Below are 20003 nucleotides of genomic sequence, written 5' to 3' on the forward strand. Positions count from 1 at the left end.
GCAAGTTGTCTGCAGTCATCTTTTTTCCCAGATTAGAGCAATTTCTTATTTTATAAACATACACCTAACACTGTATACTGTTATACTGAGGCCTAAATCTTGATGGGAGAAATTGGTGTGTTCACAATGCACACTGTTATTAATATGTAAATTATCCAGCATGTTCAGCTAAAGACAAGATACACCATGAGTTGCAGATCGCCATAACTTTGAGGTCCATTTGTGCCTTGCAAAAGTGAGAGCTGGCCCTTAACTTCTGTGTTATTTGAAAAAATCTGTTGCATTTACACATTTATTGTTCATTAAACCTACCGGAGAAAGTTAGGGCTCATACTTAACAGCATATGTACACTTTTAACAACGTGATAATTGTTAATTATCCCAGGAGTGTTTGATGGAGTGGGATATGGCCTTAGACAGAGACATTGTCCAGATCTGCCACTATGATCAGTCTGTGACCCTCTTTATCTGTGGGTAGTACAATTTAAAATAAAAATAACAATCATTAACCAACCCTCTGGTCACACACGAGGCGCTTCCAGAGCCGCCTTGCTGTTAGAACCTGGTCCAAGACACCCTTTATGATGAAAAAGGTTGTGTGGAATGTTGTTGATTTTATAGAAGACTGATGTCCTGCCATTAAAGTTAATGTGTAAAGATATGCCCCTACACTTCTCGTCCGAATCTCACTGGCATAGCCAAAGGTAAAAGTTGCTCAGAGGTAATGTTACAAGGCTGAAAAAGACCTTGGAACTGATTGCATTTTGTAAGTCATGAGCTATTTTTAAAAAATTAAATTGGACCAGATATAACTATTTCATAAAATTCTACAGTACAGAAGGAGTTATCCAATTAGTTCTAGTCCCCTGTTCTTTTCTATACATCTTTTCTGTAAATGTTTTCTCCTTCAAAAATATTTATCCCATACCCTTTTGACGGTTTCTATTGAATCTGCTTCCAAGTGCATGAGGAATGAATGATTTAATTACAATAATATTGTATAATACAAACTATACATACACATATATACACAGTCTTTGGTATTTGTGCTATCCTATTTATCTAAAGAAAAATATCCTAAAAAAAAATCAACACAAATTCAGGAGGTAATCTTACGACATGACTGCATCACCTAATAGAGGAGTTAGTCTGAATGGAAAAAGTGAATGGAAAAACTGAAAATCAAAAAGTAGCCCTTGATAAAATCCCAAAAAGAGACCTCGAAGAAAAATTATTTTGACCCTGGTACATCTTCTGAAATCATCTAAATGGCCACAAACTATGTCTAATACCAGCAAAATATCTCTCAAACCTTTGCAGCGTTTTATCCGAGAGCAAGTATCCATTTAAGTAGTGCTGAAAATGGCCATCTCCTGAACTGTACTTTAATTATTTCAAGTAAGTTACCTGTTAATCTTCTATATTCAAAGGAATCAAAGCCTAACCTATGCAAACTCTCCTCATAATTTAACCCACTGTTGGCCCTGGTATCATTCTGGTAAACCTACGCTTCACCCACTCTAACGCCAATAAAGCCTTTCTCCGGTCCTGTACCCAGAACTGAATGCAATACTTCAGATAGCTTCATAATTCCCTTGTAATGTTGTTATATTATTCGAAGAGTTAGGAACTATATCACTCACTACTGCACTATTTACAACTTATATCAATGACTTGGATGGAGGGACCGATTGTATGGTAGCTAAGTTTGCTGATGACAGAAAAATAGGTAGGAAATTAAGTTGTGAAGAGGACATAAATAACCTAAAAAGGGATATAAATAGGTTAAGTGAGTGGGCAAAAAATTGGCAGATTGAGTATAATGTGGGAAAATATGAACTTGTCCATTTTGGGAGAAAGAATAGAAAAGCAGTATAATTTTCAAATGGAGAGAGATTACAGAGGGATCTGGGTGTCCTGGTACGTGAATCACAAAAAGTTTGTATGCAGGTACAGCAAATGATCAAGAAGGCAAATAGATGTTGACGTTTATTGCAAGGGGAACCAAGTATATAAAAGTAGGGAAATGTTGCTACAGCTGTATAAGGCCTTAGATCACATTTGGAGTACTGTGTACAGTTTTGGTCTCCTTACTTAAGAAAGGATATAATTGCATTAGAAGCAATTCAGAGAATGTTCACTCAACTGATTCCTGATGAAGGGGTCATCTTATGAGGAGAGGTTGAGCAGGTTGGAGTTTAGAAGAATGAGACATGATCTTATTGAAACACATAAGATCCTAAGGGGACTTGACAGGGTGGATGCTGAGAGGATGTTCCCCCTTGTGGGGAAGTCTAGAACTAGGGGACACAGTTTAAAAATAAGGGGTTTCCCATTTAATACTGCGATGAGGAGAAATTTTTATTTCAGAGGATTGTTGGTCTATGGAATTTACTTCCCCAGAGAGCAGTGGAGGCTGGATCATTGAATATATTCAAGGATGAGTTAGATAGATTTTTGCTTGACAAGGGAGTCAAATATTATGGGGGCAGTCAGGAAAGTGAAGCTGTGGCCACAATCAGATCAGCCATGAGTTTAACAAATGGCAGAGCATGCTTGAGGGCCAAATGGCCTACTCCTGCTCCTAATTCTTGTGTTCACTATAGCCTATATAGTACCCAACCAACAATGTATCATTCCACAGCACATGGTGAGATCTGAGAAATACATTCAATGTCAGTTCCTTTATCTCTGTAAAACAGTTGTGATTATTTCAAACTTCTGGGAACCACAGGACATAATACACCTGTGACATAACTTCCACTCTTTTATATTTCTGTCCTCCTGAGATAAAGGTCAATATTCTATTAGTCTTTTAACTATGAGGAGATTGAAGAAGTAGCAGTTGTAAATTGGGTTAAGATGAAAATAGTGTAAGAATGGTATCCTTTCCACCCTCTACAAGGCACAAATAAGATTAAATACTTACCACTTAAATGAATGCAGTTCCATCAATACTCAACAAGTTCAACACCATTGGTGTAGTATAATGGGTTAATAGAATAGTAATGTAAATCATAATGTAACCTTGACATCAGCAGTCATGTGCTAGACACTCGGGAGAGAGGATGGAACAGCGTGTACTCATGAGACAAACCTACTCTATAACCTATCTTGTACATAGTGTTAATAAATCAGTTTGAAGTAACTACTTGGGTCAGACTACAGTCTCTCCAGATAAGATAGGCCATGCAACCAGTATACAAAACACGGAAACAGTGATGGTGACACCAATCTAATGAAGGGTTGGTGCCATTGATGAGACACCATGGCGAGAAAGTGCAAGAAAACCTGGCAGAAGTGAGAATCTACAAACGTTCTTAAGAAGGAGGCAAACTGGAAAGCAGTCACGATGTCCGTACCCAGTGAGCAATCATTGCCCCTACCCCGCCCGTTCAAAAGTCTAGAGCACCCACACAGAGGCCAAAAGCAGGAGTTATAGAAGAAACATTTCCTCCGGTATCGTGTAGCATTGGGCCTCCAAGCTAAAGAGCAGATGCACCAGGTCAGTTCATTTGTTTACGCAGTTGGACCGGTTGCCGACGATGTTCTCTTGAGACAGGGTGTGAAAGAGACCTCTGCAGATTTTGAGGCTGTCCTAAAGCCTTCAACACATATTTTAGCCCGAAACAAAACATCATGATTGAGTGAGTGCAGTTTAATCAAAGATCCCAAAAACCAAGGGAATCTGTTGAATTATTACTTACTGACCTATATCACCCAGCTAGGTCTTACGGATACGGTGCATTGAGAATTGAACTTATTCGCGACCGCATTGTCATTGGAGTCTGTGATGAAAGGCTCTCGGATTTTTTACAGACCAAAGATGACCTCACTCTTGATCAAGCAGTTAAGTACGCGAGGCAGGCTGAACTCAGAGAGATAAATCAGGCTAAATTTGTCATGGCTTTAGATGACTCTGTTAGCTGAGTGGCCCAAGGGCAGGGCCCCCACCCATTCAAAGGTCTGCCAAAACAGGCGAAAGGGCAGGAAACCCCACAACAGCCTTCTTGAGATGCTTACGCTGAGGTATAAAGAAACAGCACAGATGCCAAAATTGCCCAACAGGGGGCGCAGAGCATTTCCAGTGTGGGAAGCACTTCTGTAAGTCCAACAACTTGAATAAAGGAAGAAGACAGGAAAATATTTATGAAATGCACACCATCCAAGAAATTGGAAATAATGACAGAGACAAAATTATGGAGTTTCTAGGGGAAGTAAATAGTCTTGATCAAGACCATTGGTCAGTTGGAAGTTAAAGATTTTGACACTGATTTCAAAATTGACACTGGAGCTGGTGTTACAATCCTAACTAATCATCTGGACTGTCTCCAGTCAACAACCCTCTATCCATCAGATATTAAATTGCAAGGTCAGGTGGCACAAACCTTCCAACAAAAGGTCGGCTAATTACCACTCTTCGCTACAAGAAGCAACAGATCATTGGCTCCCTCTATGTTGTTTACAATCATCACATATCCTTAATGATTGGAGATGTCAGTACACTACTGGTACATTCTGGAGAAAGCAGATGACAACCTGCAACTGGACAACTGGGTGTCTTTCATGGAAGAATTTCTGAAGTCATTTGTAGAGCCAGTGTATTATCATCCTACGGCATGAGTGAGGTGAGGTTTATTCATTGAGCAGTAGTTCACTCTCCATCACACCTTCGTTCTGTCCGCAAGCATTACCCAGACCTCCCTGTCGCTTGCCATTTCAACACTCCACCCTGCTCTCATGCCCACATATCCATCCTTGGCTTGCTGCATTGTTCCAGTGAAACTCAACGCAAACTGGAGGAACAGCACCTCATCTTCCGACTCGGCACTTAACAGCCTTTCGGACTGAATATTGAGTTCAACAATTTTAGATCATGAACTCTCTCCTCCATCCCCATCCCCTTTCTGATTTTTCCCCCTCCTTTTTGGTTTTTCCAATAATTTATATAGATTTTTCTTTTCCCACCTATTTCCATTATTTTTACATGTATTTCCATCCATTGTTTTATCTCTACCTTTTAGCCTTTTTCGATTCTTTCACCCCACCCCACCCACACTAGGGCTATCTGTACCTTGCTTGTCCTGCTTTCTACCCTTAATTAGCACATTCCTTTAGATAATATCACCACCTTCAACACCTCTTTGTCCTTTTGTCTGTGACATCTTTCGGTTATCTCCACCTATCACTGGCCCTCTATCCAGCTCTCTTGTCCCAAACACGCACCACCCCACCACCCCCCGCCCCCCCCCACCTTTAAACCAGCTTATATTTCACCCCTTTTCTATTTTTCCTTAGTTCTGTTGAAGAGTCATGCGGACTCGAAACGTTAACTATGCTCCCTTCCACAGATGCTGCCAGACCTGCTGAGTTTTTCCAGGTATTTTTGTTTTTGTTTTCGATTTCCAGCATCCGCAGTTGTTTGCTTTTTGTTTTTATGTTGGTAGAGCCTATTGGCTTGGGTGAAAGTAGATTGCTCCCCACCCTTCATCCTCATCTGAAAAACCTCTTCCCACTAAAGCTGCCATTCAGCACAGAAGCTGAAGCCAAATCTTCAGAGCTTCTACAACCGAGGAGTCCTGCACAGGAATTTCATCTTCATATTGTTTTATAAATTCGTCCCATTGTTGAAAATAGTGTTGTCTTATCTACTTATCCTCAAAATCTTTCCATTGCCCACAGTGGAGCAGCCTCGCACTGAGGAAAGTGTGTCTATGTTACCACTGCCTACAGAAAGTGAATATAATTTCCAAAATATCATTGGGAAATCATTTCTTCTTCGTTTCCTGCAATGCCCACAAGAATTTTGTTGTTCTTCTTCTCGTTGTCTAGATTCATTTGGATCTCAGATCTTCAATCCATTTCATTCTCAATGCAGCAGTGAATAATATGGCTGTGAACATCTTCATTGGAATTGAAGATCTTTTGTCTTTTCAGGTCTTTCCCCAGTTGTTATGAGGGAGCAGAAGATTCCTGAGCGTGTCTCAATTTCTCTTCTTATGTTCAAGAGAGTTTAGGTGTCAATGCCCTTCAGTCTTCTCTTTTGGATCAATCTTTCCTTGAAAAGGTTCCACAGTCCTTCCAGTTCTGCAGTCCTGGCATTTACATTCTGATTACCCGCAGTCCTGGAAAGCTGCTGTTCCATTTTGCTGATCATAATGTCCTCTACGGGCCAGAGGAACACCCGCATGTCTCCAAGATGTCTTGAAGAAGTTGATAGTATACTTGGGGGGAGGTATAGTATAATTGAATATATTTCAATTTATTAATTTAATTGAATAGTTATGATAATGTGATGTTGATCATGATGTAATTGTGACATCACTAGTTATGTGCTAGACACTCGGGAGAGAGGATGGAACATGACAGACATTCTCACTCTGTAACCTATCCTATGTATAGTGTTAATAAACCAATTTGAAGTAATTACCTGGGTCAGACTACAATCCCTCCAGAGAAGATAGGCCACGCAACCAGTATACAAAACAGTCGATACCCCAATCACCATGTTGAACAGTCACTACCTTCACAATGACATACCGTGCCAGCAGTAACTCACCAAGACTTCCATGACAGCCCCTCCCAAACCCACAACATCAACCACCTAGAAGGGCAAGTGCAGAGGGTACATGGAAAAACCACCACCTTCAAGTTCCCCTCCTACTCACACACTATCCTAACATATATTCATCATTGTTGAGCCAAAACCCTGGAACTCCCTACCTAACAGCACTGTAGGAGTTCCTTCATCATACAGATAGCAGCTGTTCAAAAAGGCTTCTCAAGGACAACTAAGTAATAAATGTTGGCCTTGCCAGTGCTGCTCACATCTCATGATTGAATGAATAATGTCCTAATAGTGATAGCTGATTCCTTTTTGTCCCTCTTCCCTCTGTTTCCAGCAGGAATGCTGGTCGCCCAAATTGAGTTCTGCCTGGAAATCACAACAGGTAAGTCTTTAGTGGTAGGTTTTTTTTTTAGTTGTTTTTGCAATTTTCATTCCACTAATGCCTTGTTTATAGGCTACAAATTCAGCACAAGAAATCTACAAATACAAATTCCATCTGGTTTGCAGTTCCTCAAATGCTCATTCAGGCTCTGTTCACTGACCATAAAATTATTCATTTAAAGTACAATTCCTGTTTCACTCATATCATCAACTAACATGGTGAAGTCTACTGAACATTGTTGGATTGATAACATTCACTCAAAAGAAGTTACTTTCGTTACTGGTTGAAAGCATTTTGTAAAAATTGCATCATCCTTTACCCTTGGATGACTGTATGCAAACAAAAATATTGTCTGCCGTCTTTAACCATTAAAACATGATGCAATTAAGATAAATAATTTGCAGGGCCTTAAGGAGGCCCCTGGAACGATGGAGACACAGTGAGCAAAGCCTCAGATCTCAGCGCCCCACGCCCAATGCCTCAGACACTGACTCCTGGATTTATAGGATCGGTGCCGAGTGAAACTGCCTGGCAACAACGAGTATAAATGCACCATGGCAGTGCGCGTCCTTGGATCCTTTCCATAAAAACTCACTGGAACTGCCGCTACTGTTACTCATCGGTCTTCTGTTTGGAGGCGTGAGGTTTGTAGCTGTCGCCATTTGCTTAAGGAACGGAAAACATGCATCAGAAGTTAATGTCCAAGCGCGGACACGGATCACTTATTTCATTCAACTCACAACAACCCTTGGGTGTGTTCCCTTTCGCCAGTTGCTCAGCAACAGCGCCGGAAGTGTGAAGAAGACGCTCCACCCCCTGCCTCAGGAGTATGTTCCCGGCTACCAGGCAACCAGCCGGTGGGTGGAGCTACACTCCGTCAATGGCGGCGGCGGCGGCGGGGGCAGCAGGAGCCCAGTGGGCCAGGCCGCTCGTGAGCGCCACCGCTGGGCGGTGTGTGGGAGTGAAGCGAAGCGGGGACTTCCGACAGCCCGGCAACTTAGGTGCTGTGACTTTGAGTGAAGGATTCCTGTTCATGAAGGTCTTCAAGACATTACAAAGGTATTTCATGCTTGAACTGTCGTTCCTTTAAGCAGTGATGATCCCTCCCAGGTACAACAATTAAAATAGTTCGGAAAACTGAAGCTTGCTGCAGACGGTAGGGTATCGGTCGGGTTATTAATAATTTACCCTCCGTACTGCAGGTTTATTTTTACACTTAGTCCCTTCAGTAAATCTGTACGAGGAAAACTGAGACTTCTTGTTGCGGCCTACCCAGAGTCAGCAGCTCGAAGAGAGCTGTGCATGACCAAATCTAAAGTCAAATCTTTGTGGAAATTATTAGGGTGTTATACATTATTCATAACAACTAGGAACTAATTTTAATGTGAATGTATCCCGGAGTGCCATATTATTGCTGCACTGCAGTCATGTATGGGGTAACAATGTATCAGTCTACCAGCCACATGGAGAGATTCAAAATCCAACATAAGAAATAGGAGTGGGAATAAGCCATTCAATCTATTCAGACTGCTCCGCCATTCAACAAGATCATGGTTGATCTAATTATGGCCTCTAGTCCACTTTTCCCCCCACCCCAACCCTTGACCGTTGACTCCCTTGCCAATCAAAAATCTGTCTAACTCAGCCTTGAATATATCAATGACCCAGCCTCCACTGCTCAAGGAACTCCTCCTCATCTCCTTAAATGAGAGACCCCTTATTTTTAAACTGTGCCTTCTAGTTCGAGATTCCGCCTCTCAGCATAGGAACAGGAGAAGGCCATTCAGCCCATCAAGCTTGCTCTGCCAACAAGAGGGAAAAACATGCTTGACCTCATCCTCACCAATCTGCCTGCCACAGATGCATCTGTCCATGACAGTATCAGTAGGAGTGACCACCACACGATCCTTGTGGAAACGAAGCCCCGCCTTCAACATTGAGGATACCCTCCATCGCATTGTGTGGCACTACCACCGTGCTAAATGGGATAGATTTCGAACAGATCTTGCAACTCAAGACTGGGCGTCCATGAGGCACTGTGGGCCATCAGCCACAGCAGAATTGTACTCAAAGACAATCTGTAACCTCATGGCCCGGCATATCCCCCACTCTACCATTACCATCAGGCAGGGGATCAACCCTGGTTCAATGAAGAGTGCAGGAGGGCATGCCAGGAGCAGCACCAGGCATACCTAAAAATGAGGTGTCAACCTGGTAAAGCTATAACACAGGTATATTTGCATGTCAAACAGCATAAGCAGCAAGTAATAGACAGGGCTAAGCCATCCCACAACCAATGGATCAGATCTAAGCTTTGCAGTCCTGCCACATCCAGTCATGAATGGTGGTGGACAATTAAACAACTCACTGGATGAGGAGCAAATATCCCCATCCTCAATGATGGAGGAGCCCAGCACATCAGTGCAAAAGATAAGGCTGAAGCATTTGCAACAATCTTCAGTAGAAGTGCCGAGTGGATGATCCATCTCGGCCTCCTCCAGAGATCCCCAGCATCATAGATTCTAGTCTTCAGCCAATTTGATTCACTCCACTTGATATCAAGAAATGGTTAAAGGCACTGGATACTGCAAAGGCTATGGGCCCTGACAATATTTCGGCAATAGTACTGAAGACTTGTGCTCCAGAACTTGCCGCGTCCCTAGCAAAGCTTTTCCAGTACAGCTACAACATTGGTATCTACCCGGCTATATGGAAAATTGTCCTGTACACAAAAAGCAGAACAGATCCAACCCAGCCAATTCCTGCCCCATCAGTCTACTCTCGATCATCAGCAAAGTATTGCAAAGTCATCAACAGTGCTATCAAACGGCACTTGCTTAGTAATTAACTGCTTGCTGATGCTCAATTTGGGTTCTGCCAGGGCCACTCAGCTCCTGACCTCGTTGTAGCCTTGGTTCAAACATGGACAAAAGAGCTGACCTCCAGAATTGAGGTGAGAGTGACTGCCCTTGACATCAAGGACGCATTTGACAGAGTGTGGCATCAAGGAGCCCTAGCAAAACTGGAGTCAATAGAAATCAGGGGGAAAACTCTCCACTGGTTGGAGTCATACCTAGCACAAAGGAAGATGGTTGTGGTTGTTGGAGTTCAATCATCTCAGCTCCAGGATATCACCGCAGGAGTTCCTCAGGGTAGTGTCCTCAGCTCAACCATCTTCAGCTGCTTCATCGATGACCTTCCTTCCATCATAAGGTCAGAAGTGGGGATGTTCAGCACCATTCATGACTCCTCAGATACTGAAGCAGTCCATGTCCAAATGCAACAAGACCTGGACAATATCCAGGCTTGGGCTGACAAATGGCAAGTAACATTCATGCCACATAAGTGTCAGGCAATGACCATCTCCACAAAGAGAGAATCCTACCATCACCCCTCGATGTTCAATGGCATTACTATCACTGAATCCCCCTCTATCAACATCCTGGGGTTACCATTGACCAGAAACTGAACTGAACTAACCATATAAATACTGAGGCTACAAGAGCAGGTCAGACGCCAGGATTCATGCGATGAGTAACCCACCTCCTGACTCCCCAAAGCCTGTCCACCATCTACAAGGCACATGTCAGGAGTATGATGGTATATTCCCCACTTGCCTGAATGAGTGCAGCTCGAACAACACTCAAGAAGCTTGACACTGTCCAGGACAAAGCAGCTCGCTTGATTGGCACCATACCCACAAATATTCACTCCTTCCACCACCAACGCACTGTGGCAGCAGTGTGTACCATCTACAAGATGCACTGCAGGAATTCACCAAAGCTCCTTCGACAGCACCTTCCAAACCCACAACCACTACCATCTAGAAGGACAAGGGCAGCAGATGGATGGGAACACCACCACCTCCAAGAAATTCCCCTCCAAGTCACTCACCATCCTGACCTGGAAATGTATCGCCATTTCTTCACCGTCGCTGGGTCAAAATCTTGGAACTCCCTTCCTAACAGCACTGTGGGTCTACCTACACCACATGGACTGCAGTGGTTCAAGGAGGCAGTTCGCCACCACCTTCTCAAGGGCAACTAGGGATGGGCAATAAATGCTGGCCCAGTCAGCGAAGCCCATATCCCATGAATGAATTTTTTAAAAATCCAATACGATCATGGCTGATCGAACACTTCAATGCCTTTTACCCACACTATCCCCATAACCCTTTATTTTATTGCTAATTAGAGATCTATCAATCTCTACCTTAGAGACACGCAATGACTGAGCTTCCACCGCCCTCTGGGGTAGAGATTTCCAAAGATTCACAACCCTCTGAGTAAAGAAATTTCTCCTCACCTTGGCCCTAAGTTGCTTCCCCCTTATTTTGAAATTGTGTCCCCTGGTTCTAGACTCCCCAACCAGGGGAAACACCTTATCTGCATCTCCCCTGTCTATTCCTTTAAGTATTTTGTAGGTTTCAATGAGATCACCTCTCATTCTTCGAAACTCTAGAGAATAAAGGCCCAGTTTCTCCAATCTCTCTTCAGACAGTCCCGCCATCACCGGAAGAAGTCTGGTGAACCCGTCAAACCGCATCAGAATCTTATATGTTTCAATAAGATCACCTCTCATCCTTCTAAACTCCAACCTGCTCAATCTTTTGTCGTAAAACAACCCCTAATCCAAGGAATCAGCCTAATGAACCTTCTCTGAACATCTTCCAATGGAAGTATATCCCACCTTAAGTAAGGAGACCAAAACTGTATACAGTAGTTGGGTGCGGTCTCATCGATGTCCTGTACAGTTACAGCAAGACTTCTCTACTATAATACTCCACCCCTCTTGCAACAAAGGCCAACATTCAATATTATTTGCTGTACCTGAATGCTAACTTTTTTTGATTCGTATACAAAGACACCCAGATCCCTCTGTACCGCAGCATTCTGCAGTCTCTCTCCATTTAAATAATATTCTGCTTTTCTGTTCTTCCTGCCAAAGTGGACAACCTCATATTTTCCAACATTATACTGCATCTACTAAATTTTTACACCATCACTTAACTTATCTATATCCCTTTAAAAACTCTTTGTGTCCTTATCACAGCTTGCTTTCTCACCAATCTTTGTATCATCATCAATTTTGGCTACAATAAACTCGGTCCCTTCATACAAATCATTAATATAAGGCATGAATAGTCAAGGTCGGAGCACTGATTCCAGTGTCATCCCACTTGTTACTGTCTGCCGACCTGAAAATGACTAATTTATCTCGACTCCCTGTTTCCTGTTAGTTCCCCAGTCCTCTATCCATGCTAATAAATCACCCCCAACACCATAAGCTATTATCTTGTGTAGTAACCTTATATGTGGCACCTTATCAAATGCTTTGTGTAAATCCAAATACACTACATCTAATGGTTCCCCTCTATCCATCCTGCTTGTTACATCTCCAAAGAACTCTAACAAATTTGTCAAACATTATTTCCCTTTCACAAAACAAGTTGACACTGTCTGAATTACTATTTTCTATTACTGATTTTCTAAATGTCCTGCTACTACCTGCTTAACAATGGATTTTAGCATTTTCCCAATGACAGACATTGGGCTAACTGGCCTAGAGTTTCCTGGAATACAGTTGATGAAGCTCCAGAATTTTGAGTCCAAAGTGCAATTATTTCTAACTTATAGGAACCAGAAGACATAACATGGTGGCAGTGGGGTGTCTCTCAGTAAAAACCAAAACATTTTAAACAAATTTAATGCTTAATTTGGTTGAAAGATCATTCCGAAATAGAGAAAGAGAAAAACTGAGTGAATCCTTCAAAAATGGAATGGCTACCGCTGCAGCAATAGACACACAGCTCCAGCTATGATATGAATTAGGAGGCTGATGGTGTCATAGAGGCACCTGAGAAGTTTAAACATAAGTGCCGACTGACATTTGATAGCTTTCTAAAAGGCACTAGTGAAGAAGGAAAGGATCAGCTACATCCTTTTGTGGGCAGGAGAGAAAGGGTCAAATTTGTTTAATACCTGGGAGCTGAGTGAAGACAACTGCAAAAATCCAAATAAAATTTTGAAAAATTTAGCACACAGCTCCAGCCAAAGTCAAATCATATCAACCGATATGAATTTCAAAGCCTGGGGTAGAAATCAGGTGTACTGGTTGAAAATTTCATAACAAGATTGAAAAATGCAGCCTAAAAATGTAAATTTAGTGATACATATGAAAGGCTGCTAAATCAGCGCATTTGGGGCTCTGCACATCCTGAAGTACAAAAATAATTGATTGAAAAAGACAAGCTCACAATATTGCAGGCTGTAGGCACTGCCAGAGCACATGAAGCCACAGGTAAACATAAATACACTGACTACCCAAACGGCTAGCTTTCAGTTAATTCAAGAGAAAGGCAACAGGGTTTACGCAATGTAACAGCAACAAAAGAATGCACACCAGACAGAGAGAAAGATGTGCAAGAACATAGGATGACCACTCGAGTTCACAGACAGAGGTAAAGCTGGATTTCGTCAGCATATATATGAAAGTTAACAAATTGCTTTTCGATGATGTCACCAGGGGCAGCATGTAGATGAGAAATAGTGGGGGCCCTTGAAGCTGCTCCACCATTCAACAAGATCATGGCTGATCTAACTGTGGCCTCAACGCCACTATACTGCCTATCCCCAATACCCTTTGATTCCCTTGTTAGTCAAGAATCTATATACATATGCCTTAAAATATTCAATAACCCTGCCCCTATCACACTCTTGGGAATAAAGTTCCACAGATTAATGATGCTCTGAGAGAAAAAAAATTTTCCTCATCTCTATTTTAAATGGGAGACCTCTTTATTTTTAAGCTCTGCCCCCTAGTTCTGATCTCTCCCACAAGGGGAAACACCCTTTCAGCATCCATCCTGTCAAGCCCCCTCAGGACCTTATATGTTTCAATAAGATCACCTCTCATTCTTCTAAACTCCAGTGGATTCAGGCCCAGGCTGTCCTCATAAGATAACCCCCTCATCTCAGGTATCAGTCGAGTGAATCTTTTCTGGACTGCTTCTAATGCAATTATATCCTTCCTTAAATAAGGAGACCAAAACTATATGCAGTACTCCAGATGTGGTCTCACCGATGCCCTGTAAAACTGTAGCAAAACACCCCTACTTTTATATTCCATTCCCCTTGCAATAAATGTCAACATTCAATTTGTCTTCCTAATCACTTGTACCTACATACTAACTTTTCGTGATTCATGCACCAGGATACTCAGATCCCTCTGTACTGCAGAGTTCTGCAATCTCTCCCCATTTAAACAATTTGCTGCTTTTCTATTCTTCCTGCCAAACTGGACAAGTTCACATTTTCCCACATCCTTCGCTATTGCCAATTTTTTGCCCAAATATTTGTTCTTTGGATATTTAGTGATCTTAAGACATTTTTTTAAGTAGTGTGATTTGGTTGTAGTCAAAGTGTGTCATAATTTTATTTTGGAAAGTTAGCTTTGTTTAAAAATTTTCTTTTAATTTTTGATTTATTAGTCCTGATAGGAAATACTAATGAATTAAAAATATAAATATACTCTAGCTTGTTACAATTTGGGCCCTATTAAACAAACCATCTTGACCTGATTGAGGCCTGATAGCAAGTAATATAAACGAACACCATCTATTTCCCTTGAAACTGGCACCTGCACTCCCGTATCTGTATTTTTGAATTATTGGCAGGCCCTCAGGCCTAAAAAACAAAGAAAAACCTAACCAAAATGCATGATCCCATCTTAAAAATTGCAATTTCCCAGTTTCACTATAATTACACACATAGGTATAATGGAGATTTCTTAATTTGAAGCACAACAGACCTATGATTCTATCATACACAATAATTTATTAGTTTACTTGTGGAGTACTCAAAAGAAAAGTAGGATATGGGTTTGCCCTCAGCTTTATATTTCTAGTGTGAGCTTGTTCACAGAATAAAAATACTGGGGCTGCATCAAGTTACTTATCTTCTCTATTATGGAATTTCCCAGCATCATAACTAACGATGTAGGGGACCAACTAATCGTAACTAACGATGTAGGGAATGTAGTAGGGGACTTGCCCATAATTTTCTATTATAGTCAACATGAGAGTTTCAGCCATGCCAAACCATTCACTTCTTCTTGTTTTTTTTAAACAGAATAAAGTATCCAGAGAATGAAGAGTTTACTTGTTTTTGATTTTGATCACACAATTGTAGATGGGAACAGTGACACTTGGGTTGTGAAATGTATACCTGAAAAGAAGCTTCCAGACTGGCTCCGCAAAACATATGATGGAAAACACTGGAATGAATACATGCAAAAGGTCTTTGCCTACATTGGAGACCAAGGAATCAAGGAATCTGTAATGAAACAGGTTATGCAATCCATGCCATATACTCCAGGGATGGATGATCTCCTGAAGTTCATTTGCCAAAACAAAGATCAAGTTGACTGCATAATAATTTCTGATTCAAATACATTTTTCATCAATTGGATCTTAGAAGTAACAAATAGCAGTTTAGCATTTAATAGCATTCTTACAAATCCAGCAAATTTTGATGAACAAAATCATCTTACAATTGAGAAATTTCATTCTCACAACTGTCTGCAATGCCCTGATAATCTTTGCAAAAAAAAAGCATTGGATGACTTTGTTGCTAATCAACTTAAAGCAGGGATACAATATAAAAAAACTATTTATACTGGTGATGGAGGGAATGACTTGTGCCCCATTAGAGGTTTGAAAGAGTGTGATGTTGCTATGGTCAGAAAAGGGTACAAGTTAGAAAAACTGATTCATGAATTGGTTGATAGATGCTCTGGTTCTATGCAGCCATCAATTGTGATATGGTCATCAGGTGAAGAAATCTTGTCTTATCTGAAAACATGTTTGAAGACTTAAGGAAATCTCTTTTGTAGATTTGTTTGTAAACAAAAACAAAATTTATTTTCATTTTATTATAATTCAAAAATGTTTAATTAATTATCAGCAAAATTGTAGAATTAAAAACACTTTTCTTGGGCACTCTAATTTCAGCAAGTTATCAGCAGCTAATAATGAAGCTGTGGATTGACAGTTTGTTCCACACTGTGGCTATTGAACCCTTTGGTCTGACCTTAAAACTATTAAAGAGTTAACAAAGGAATTTGAATTGGTCAAGTTTGCTATTTAAATTTTACCTCATGACATTTCCCCTGAATATCCTGGAATGGTGTTTAAATTGAATACATATCAATGTGTAATGAGATTGTACTTTATAATAAAATTACTTGTTGCTTACATTAGGAATGATCTTGCAGGTAGAGAATGGTGCATTACTCCAGACTCAATATAAATGTACATTAAGCTTGTTTCATAATTCTACTAAATTTCAACTACTTCAATCAACATTGTCGAACAAAGCACAGTTTGCTATCATTGTGAAACAAATAGTTACATATTTCAATGGGCTGTTTGTCTACTGCACTGTTGTTTTTCATATTAAGAATAGTCACTCACAGCTGTTCATATATGTATACTTAATAATACCAAAATATTCTGTTATTAGTTAGTTAAGCATGGGAGGCTATTGCATAATGGCTGAGGAATTGCAGCAGAATTTCTAATTGACAAAGCAATTTGTAGGAACTTTTTACATTGAGTCTTCTGTTAGTTTGTTTTATGTTGTGTTTCTACGACAAGCAGAAATTTGCAAACTGTATACTTAAGAGAAGAACCTCTTAATCCCCAAATGAATTTGCGTATTAGTGATTTTTTTTAAACACCTTCCTACTCCTGAATTACTATATCCATTGAATTCAAAGAGGAACTACAGCTATAATCAGCCGATGCAGAAATAAAACATTCATTCTTTTTGTGGGTGTTCAACACCTTTGTCCTTGAAACTTCAAATTTGAACCTACAAATGTTTTATTTCAAAAATTGGGTAGCACAGTTTAATGAAATATTTCAGTAATGTTTACTATTTAAATATGATGCACTGGATTTTAGAAAATGGTCCATAGCGTGAGAAACCATTAATACATTTTTAAATTATACCAATGGATTTTTAGTTTTTGCTTCTGAAATAACAGATTTTGACTGTGTTGCAGTTTCAAGTTACATGCTAATTCTATCGTGTACATTGTAACAAGACATTATAACATTTTGGTTCTTTGTTTTTAAGTGAAATCACACACCTTTGTAACTAGATGGCTTGACAACATTCTTGGAAGCAGACTATATCTTCTATGATGGAAACCACACTGAACATAGCCCAGATCTGACAATTAGCTGCAAGATTGGTAAATTCCTCACTGGAGAATATGCGTTTCCTATTATTTCAAGCTAATAAAAAAAAGCAGAACACTAGACCAAATTTTGCAGGCTAAACTAATCAAATATATTTACAATTCCCACTTGCGCCCCACATGTGGAACAGTGATTTTTGTGAGTAGGCTTAAACTGTGCCTTCCAACCTCTGTACCAGATGTGGGCTGCCCAAGGAAAACAGCAATTGAGAAACCATAGATGGCAAGTCATGTATCATGGCGTGTCATGCGCATGGCAAGATCCGTAAAATAGCAATTGGATCAATGACAGATACTCTATTTTACTGAACATACGAACAAGGAACAGGAGTAGGCCATTCAGCCCCTCAAGCCTGCTCTGTCATTTAATAAGATCATGACTGATCTGACAGTAACCTGAAATCTCCATCCCACCTACCCCCAATAACCTATCACCCCCTTGCTTACCAATCTATCCACCTCTGTCTTAAAAATATTCAAAGACTCTGCTTCCACCACCTTTTCAGGAAGTTCCAAAGACTCACGATCCTCTGAGTGAAAAAATTTCACCTCATCTCTGTTTTAAATGGCGACGCCTTATTTTTAAACAGTGACCCCTAGTTCTAGATTATTCCACAAGAGGAAACATCCTCTCCACATGCACCCTGTCAAGACTCCTCAGGATCTTATATGTTTCAATCAAGTCACTTCTAACTCTTCTAAACTCCAGTGGACACAAGCCTAGTCTGCCCAACCTTTTCTCATAAGACAACCCACCCATTCCAGGTATTAGTCCGGTAAACCTTCTCTGAACTGCTTCCAACGTGTTTACATGCCGATGCTGGGTGAGAGAAAAATGTTCGCCAAGACATCAGGGGAACCTCCCTTGCCTTCTTTGAATACTGCCATGTGTTTTTATATATTCATGGAGGAAGTAGGTAGGGTCTCAGGTTAATATGTTATTTAAAGGAGAGCACCTCCAGCAGCGCAGCACTCGTGCAGTAATGTACTGACATCTTAGATTGTGTGATTGGGTCATCAGTGGTCATGATTAGGGCTTGAATCCACACCTACTAATTCTCAGAGACATGAATTCTACTCACTAGGCCAAGCTAGACCCTCAGCTATAACTATATTTCCTCTAAGTAATCACAACTCCCCCAAGTGAAGAGCTGCCAAAAAAGGTACATGAGCTGGAATTTTATGTCCACCCCAGGGTGCAGGTTGGCAGATGGGCATAAAATTGGGCACCATGGTGGCAGCACTGTGCCTATTGTCTACTTTCCTCTGATGGGATTCTACCCGTAACAGGGGAGGTGCCAGGCCTGGGTCTGGCCTCCATATGCCAATTAATGGCCACTTACAGGCCTCCTCCTGACACTGCTGGGATTTTACCTCTTGCCCTGACGAACCTGGCACACCACATTTCCTCAGTGGGGCCTGCCAGCCTGGCCTCGGTGAAACCTCATACTTTAAGTCCGGGTTCCATGGCGTCTCTTCTTGGGGGAGTTGGCTGCAGTCTCAGCAATAGCCACCACCCCTGGTGATGCTGCTGGAACTAGAGAGCTGCCAACCATTTGATTGGCAGGCAGCTCTTGAAAACAACTTGCTCCCAGATGGAGTTGGAAGTACTGCCCTGAGCCAATTTATGGCCCAATGGCTGCTGAGTGACCCGCCCAAAAGGAAGTGGGCTCATGACCTACTTTTCAGTATGGGCCAGGGCATAGAATTCCAACAAAAGGACCATAGGATACTTGCCCTCCATCTCGCCCTCACAAACCAACCACTGCACTTTTAATATTGGCAACTGAACCCCACACTCTTAGAAAGCAATGTCCTGTAATTACAACTCACCTACGTAATGCCTAAGAAAAGGAAATCCTATATCTCCCAACTTATCTGGGAACTAACACAGCAACCTTATTGCCTTTTCATGTGCCAAGAGGTTCAGAATGCTGCAAGCCCAGAAAGACTTGGAGTGAAAGATAGTGAAACTAGAGGTCGACAAGTGAGCCCTGATACAATAGAGGTGAATTGAACAGCCTCCTTTCAGCAGAAGCTGAAAAGTTATTTTGCATTCCAGTGCTAAATACTTTGAATAGAGCAATACGGTGCAGAAATTCCTTATGTACTCATTGCAAAACAAGTACAGAACAATTGCATCAATTAGGAAAGTAGAGGCCAAGCCACATTTTGTCCCAACATGATCAATAGGAAATTTGTAGAATTTGATGCCTCATGAGTACACTTTAGAGACCCAGGCTACACTGCAAGAGGAAGCATCCCACATTCCTCTTCACTTCAACCAAAAAGAAAGTCAGGTACTGGACTCACTGAGCCCAACCAAGGATCTTGTTTATTCTTTCATGGGATGTCAGAGTTGCTGGCAAGGTCAGCATTTGTTGTTTATCCTTAACTGCCTTTAAGGAGGCGGTGGTGAGCTGCCTTCATGAACAGCTGCAGTCCATCGTCGTAGGTAAAGAGCTCCACCAGGTTTTATTCAGAGACCTAAAGTGGGGCTTGAGATATCCTACTCTCTTATCAATTAGATACCTTGGTCTGGATTTTCACCAAATCTGAATGACGGGCAGGTCCTGATTCCAGGATTGCCGACCCCATTCCCGGGCTGTCCAATTTTCAGCAGTGCCTTTAAAGGATTTGAACTCAAAAGCCCGTACCCAGCACTCCTGATCTGGCTGGCTCCATTGCGGCGATAGGCATGTCCTATTCCTCCGCAATTGTGATGGAGTCAGGCCAGGTTTTTAAACAGTCGTGGTTCACAGCCCCTCAGAAGAGCGTGAATCCTAGTCC

The 20003-nt window shown here is 41.4% G+C and overlaps 2 protein-coding genes across 4 annotated transcripts in view; one reads left to right on the plus strand and one right to left on the minus strand.

Moving 5' to 3' along the window:
- The window catches only part of cfap210 (cilia and flagella associated protein 210), a 109170-nt gene that overhangs the window by 64134 nt on the left and 25033 nt on the right, over window positions 1-20003 (minus strand). For both annotated transcript variants that reach the window (XM_078552121.1, XM_078552120.1), the window contains exon 2: window positions 7546-7615. In XM_078552121.1, the coding sequence (XP_078408247.1) occupies window positions 7546-7615 (70 nt within the window). The remainder of the gene's footprint in view (window positions 1-7545; window positions 7616-20003) is intronic.
- On the plus strand, window positions 7872-16203 carry phospho2 (phosphatase, orphan 2). 2 transcript variants are annotated; one of them, XM_078552124.1, is made up of 2 exons: window positions 7872-8009; window positions 15080-16203. In XM_078552124.1, exon 2 carries the CDS (start codon window positions 15097-15099, stop codon window positions 15823-15825), a length of 729 nt encoding a protein of 242 aa, XP_078408250.1. In that variant the 5' UTR covers window positions 7872-8009; window positions 15080-15096; the 3' UTR covers window positions 15826-16203. The 2 variants fall into 2 exon arrangements, with proteins under 2 accessions (XP_078408250.1, XP_078408251.1); XM_078552125.1 differs by having other exon boundaries at window positions 7984-8060.

Source organism: Cetorhinus maximus, chromosome 11 (genome assembly GCF_964194155.1).
Source record: "Cetorhinus maximus chromosome 11, sCetMax3.hap1.1, whole genome shotgun sequence".
Classification (NCBI taxonomy): Eukaryota; Metazoa; Chordata; class Chondrichthyes; order Lamniformes; family Cetorhinidae; genus Cetorhinus; species Cetorhinus maximus.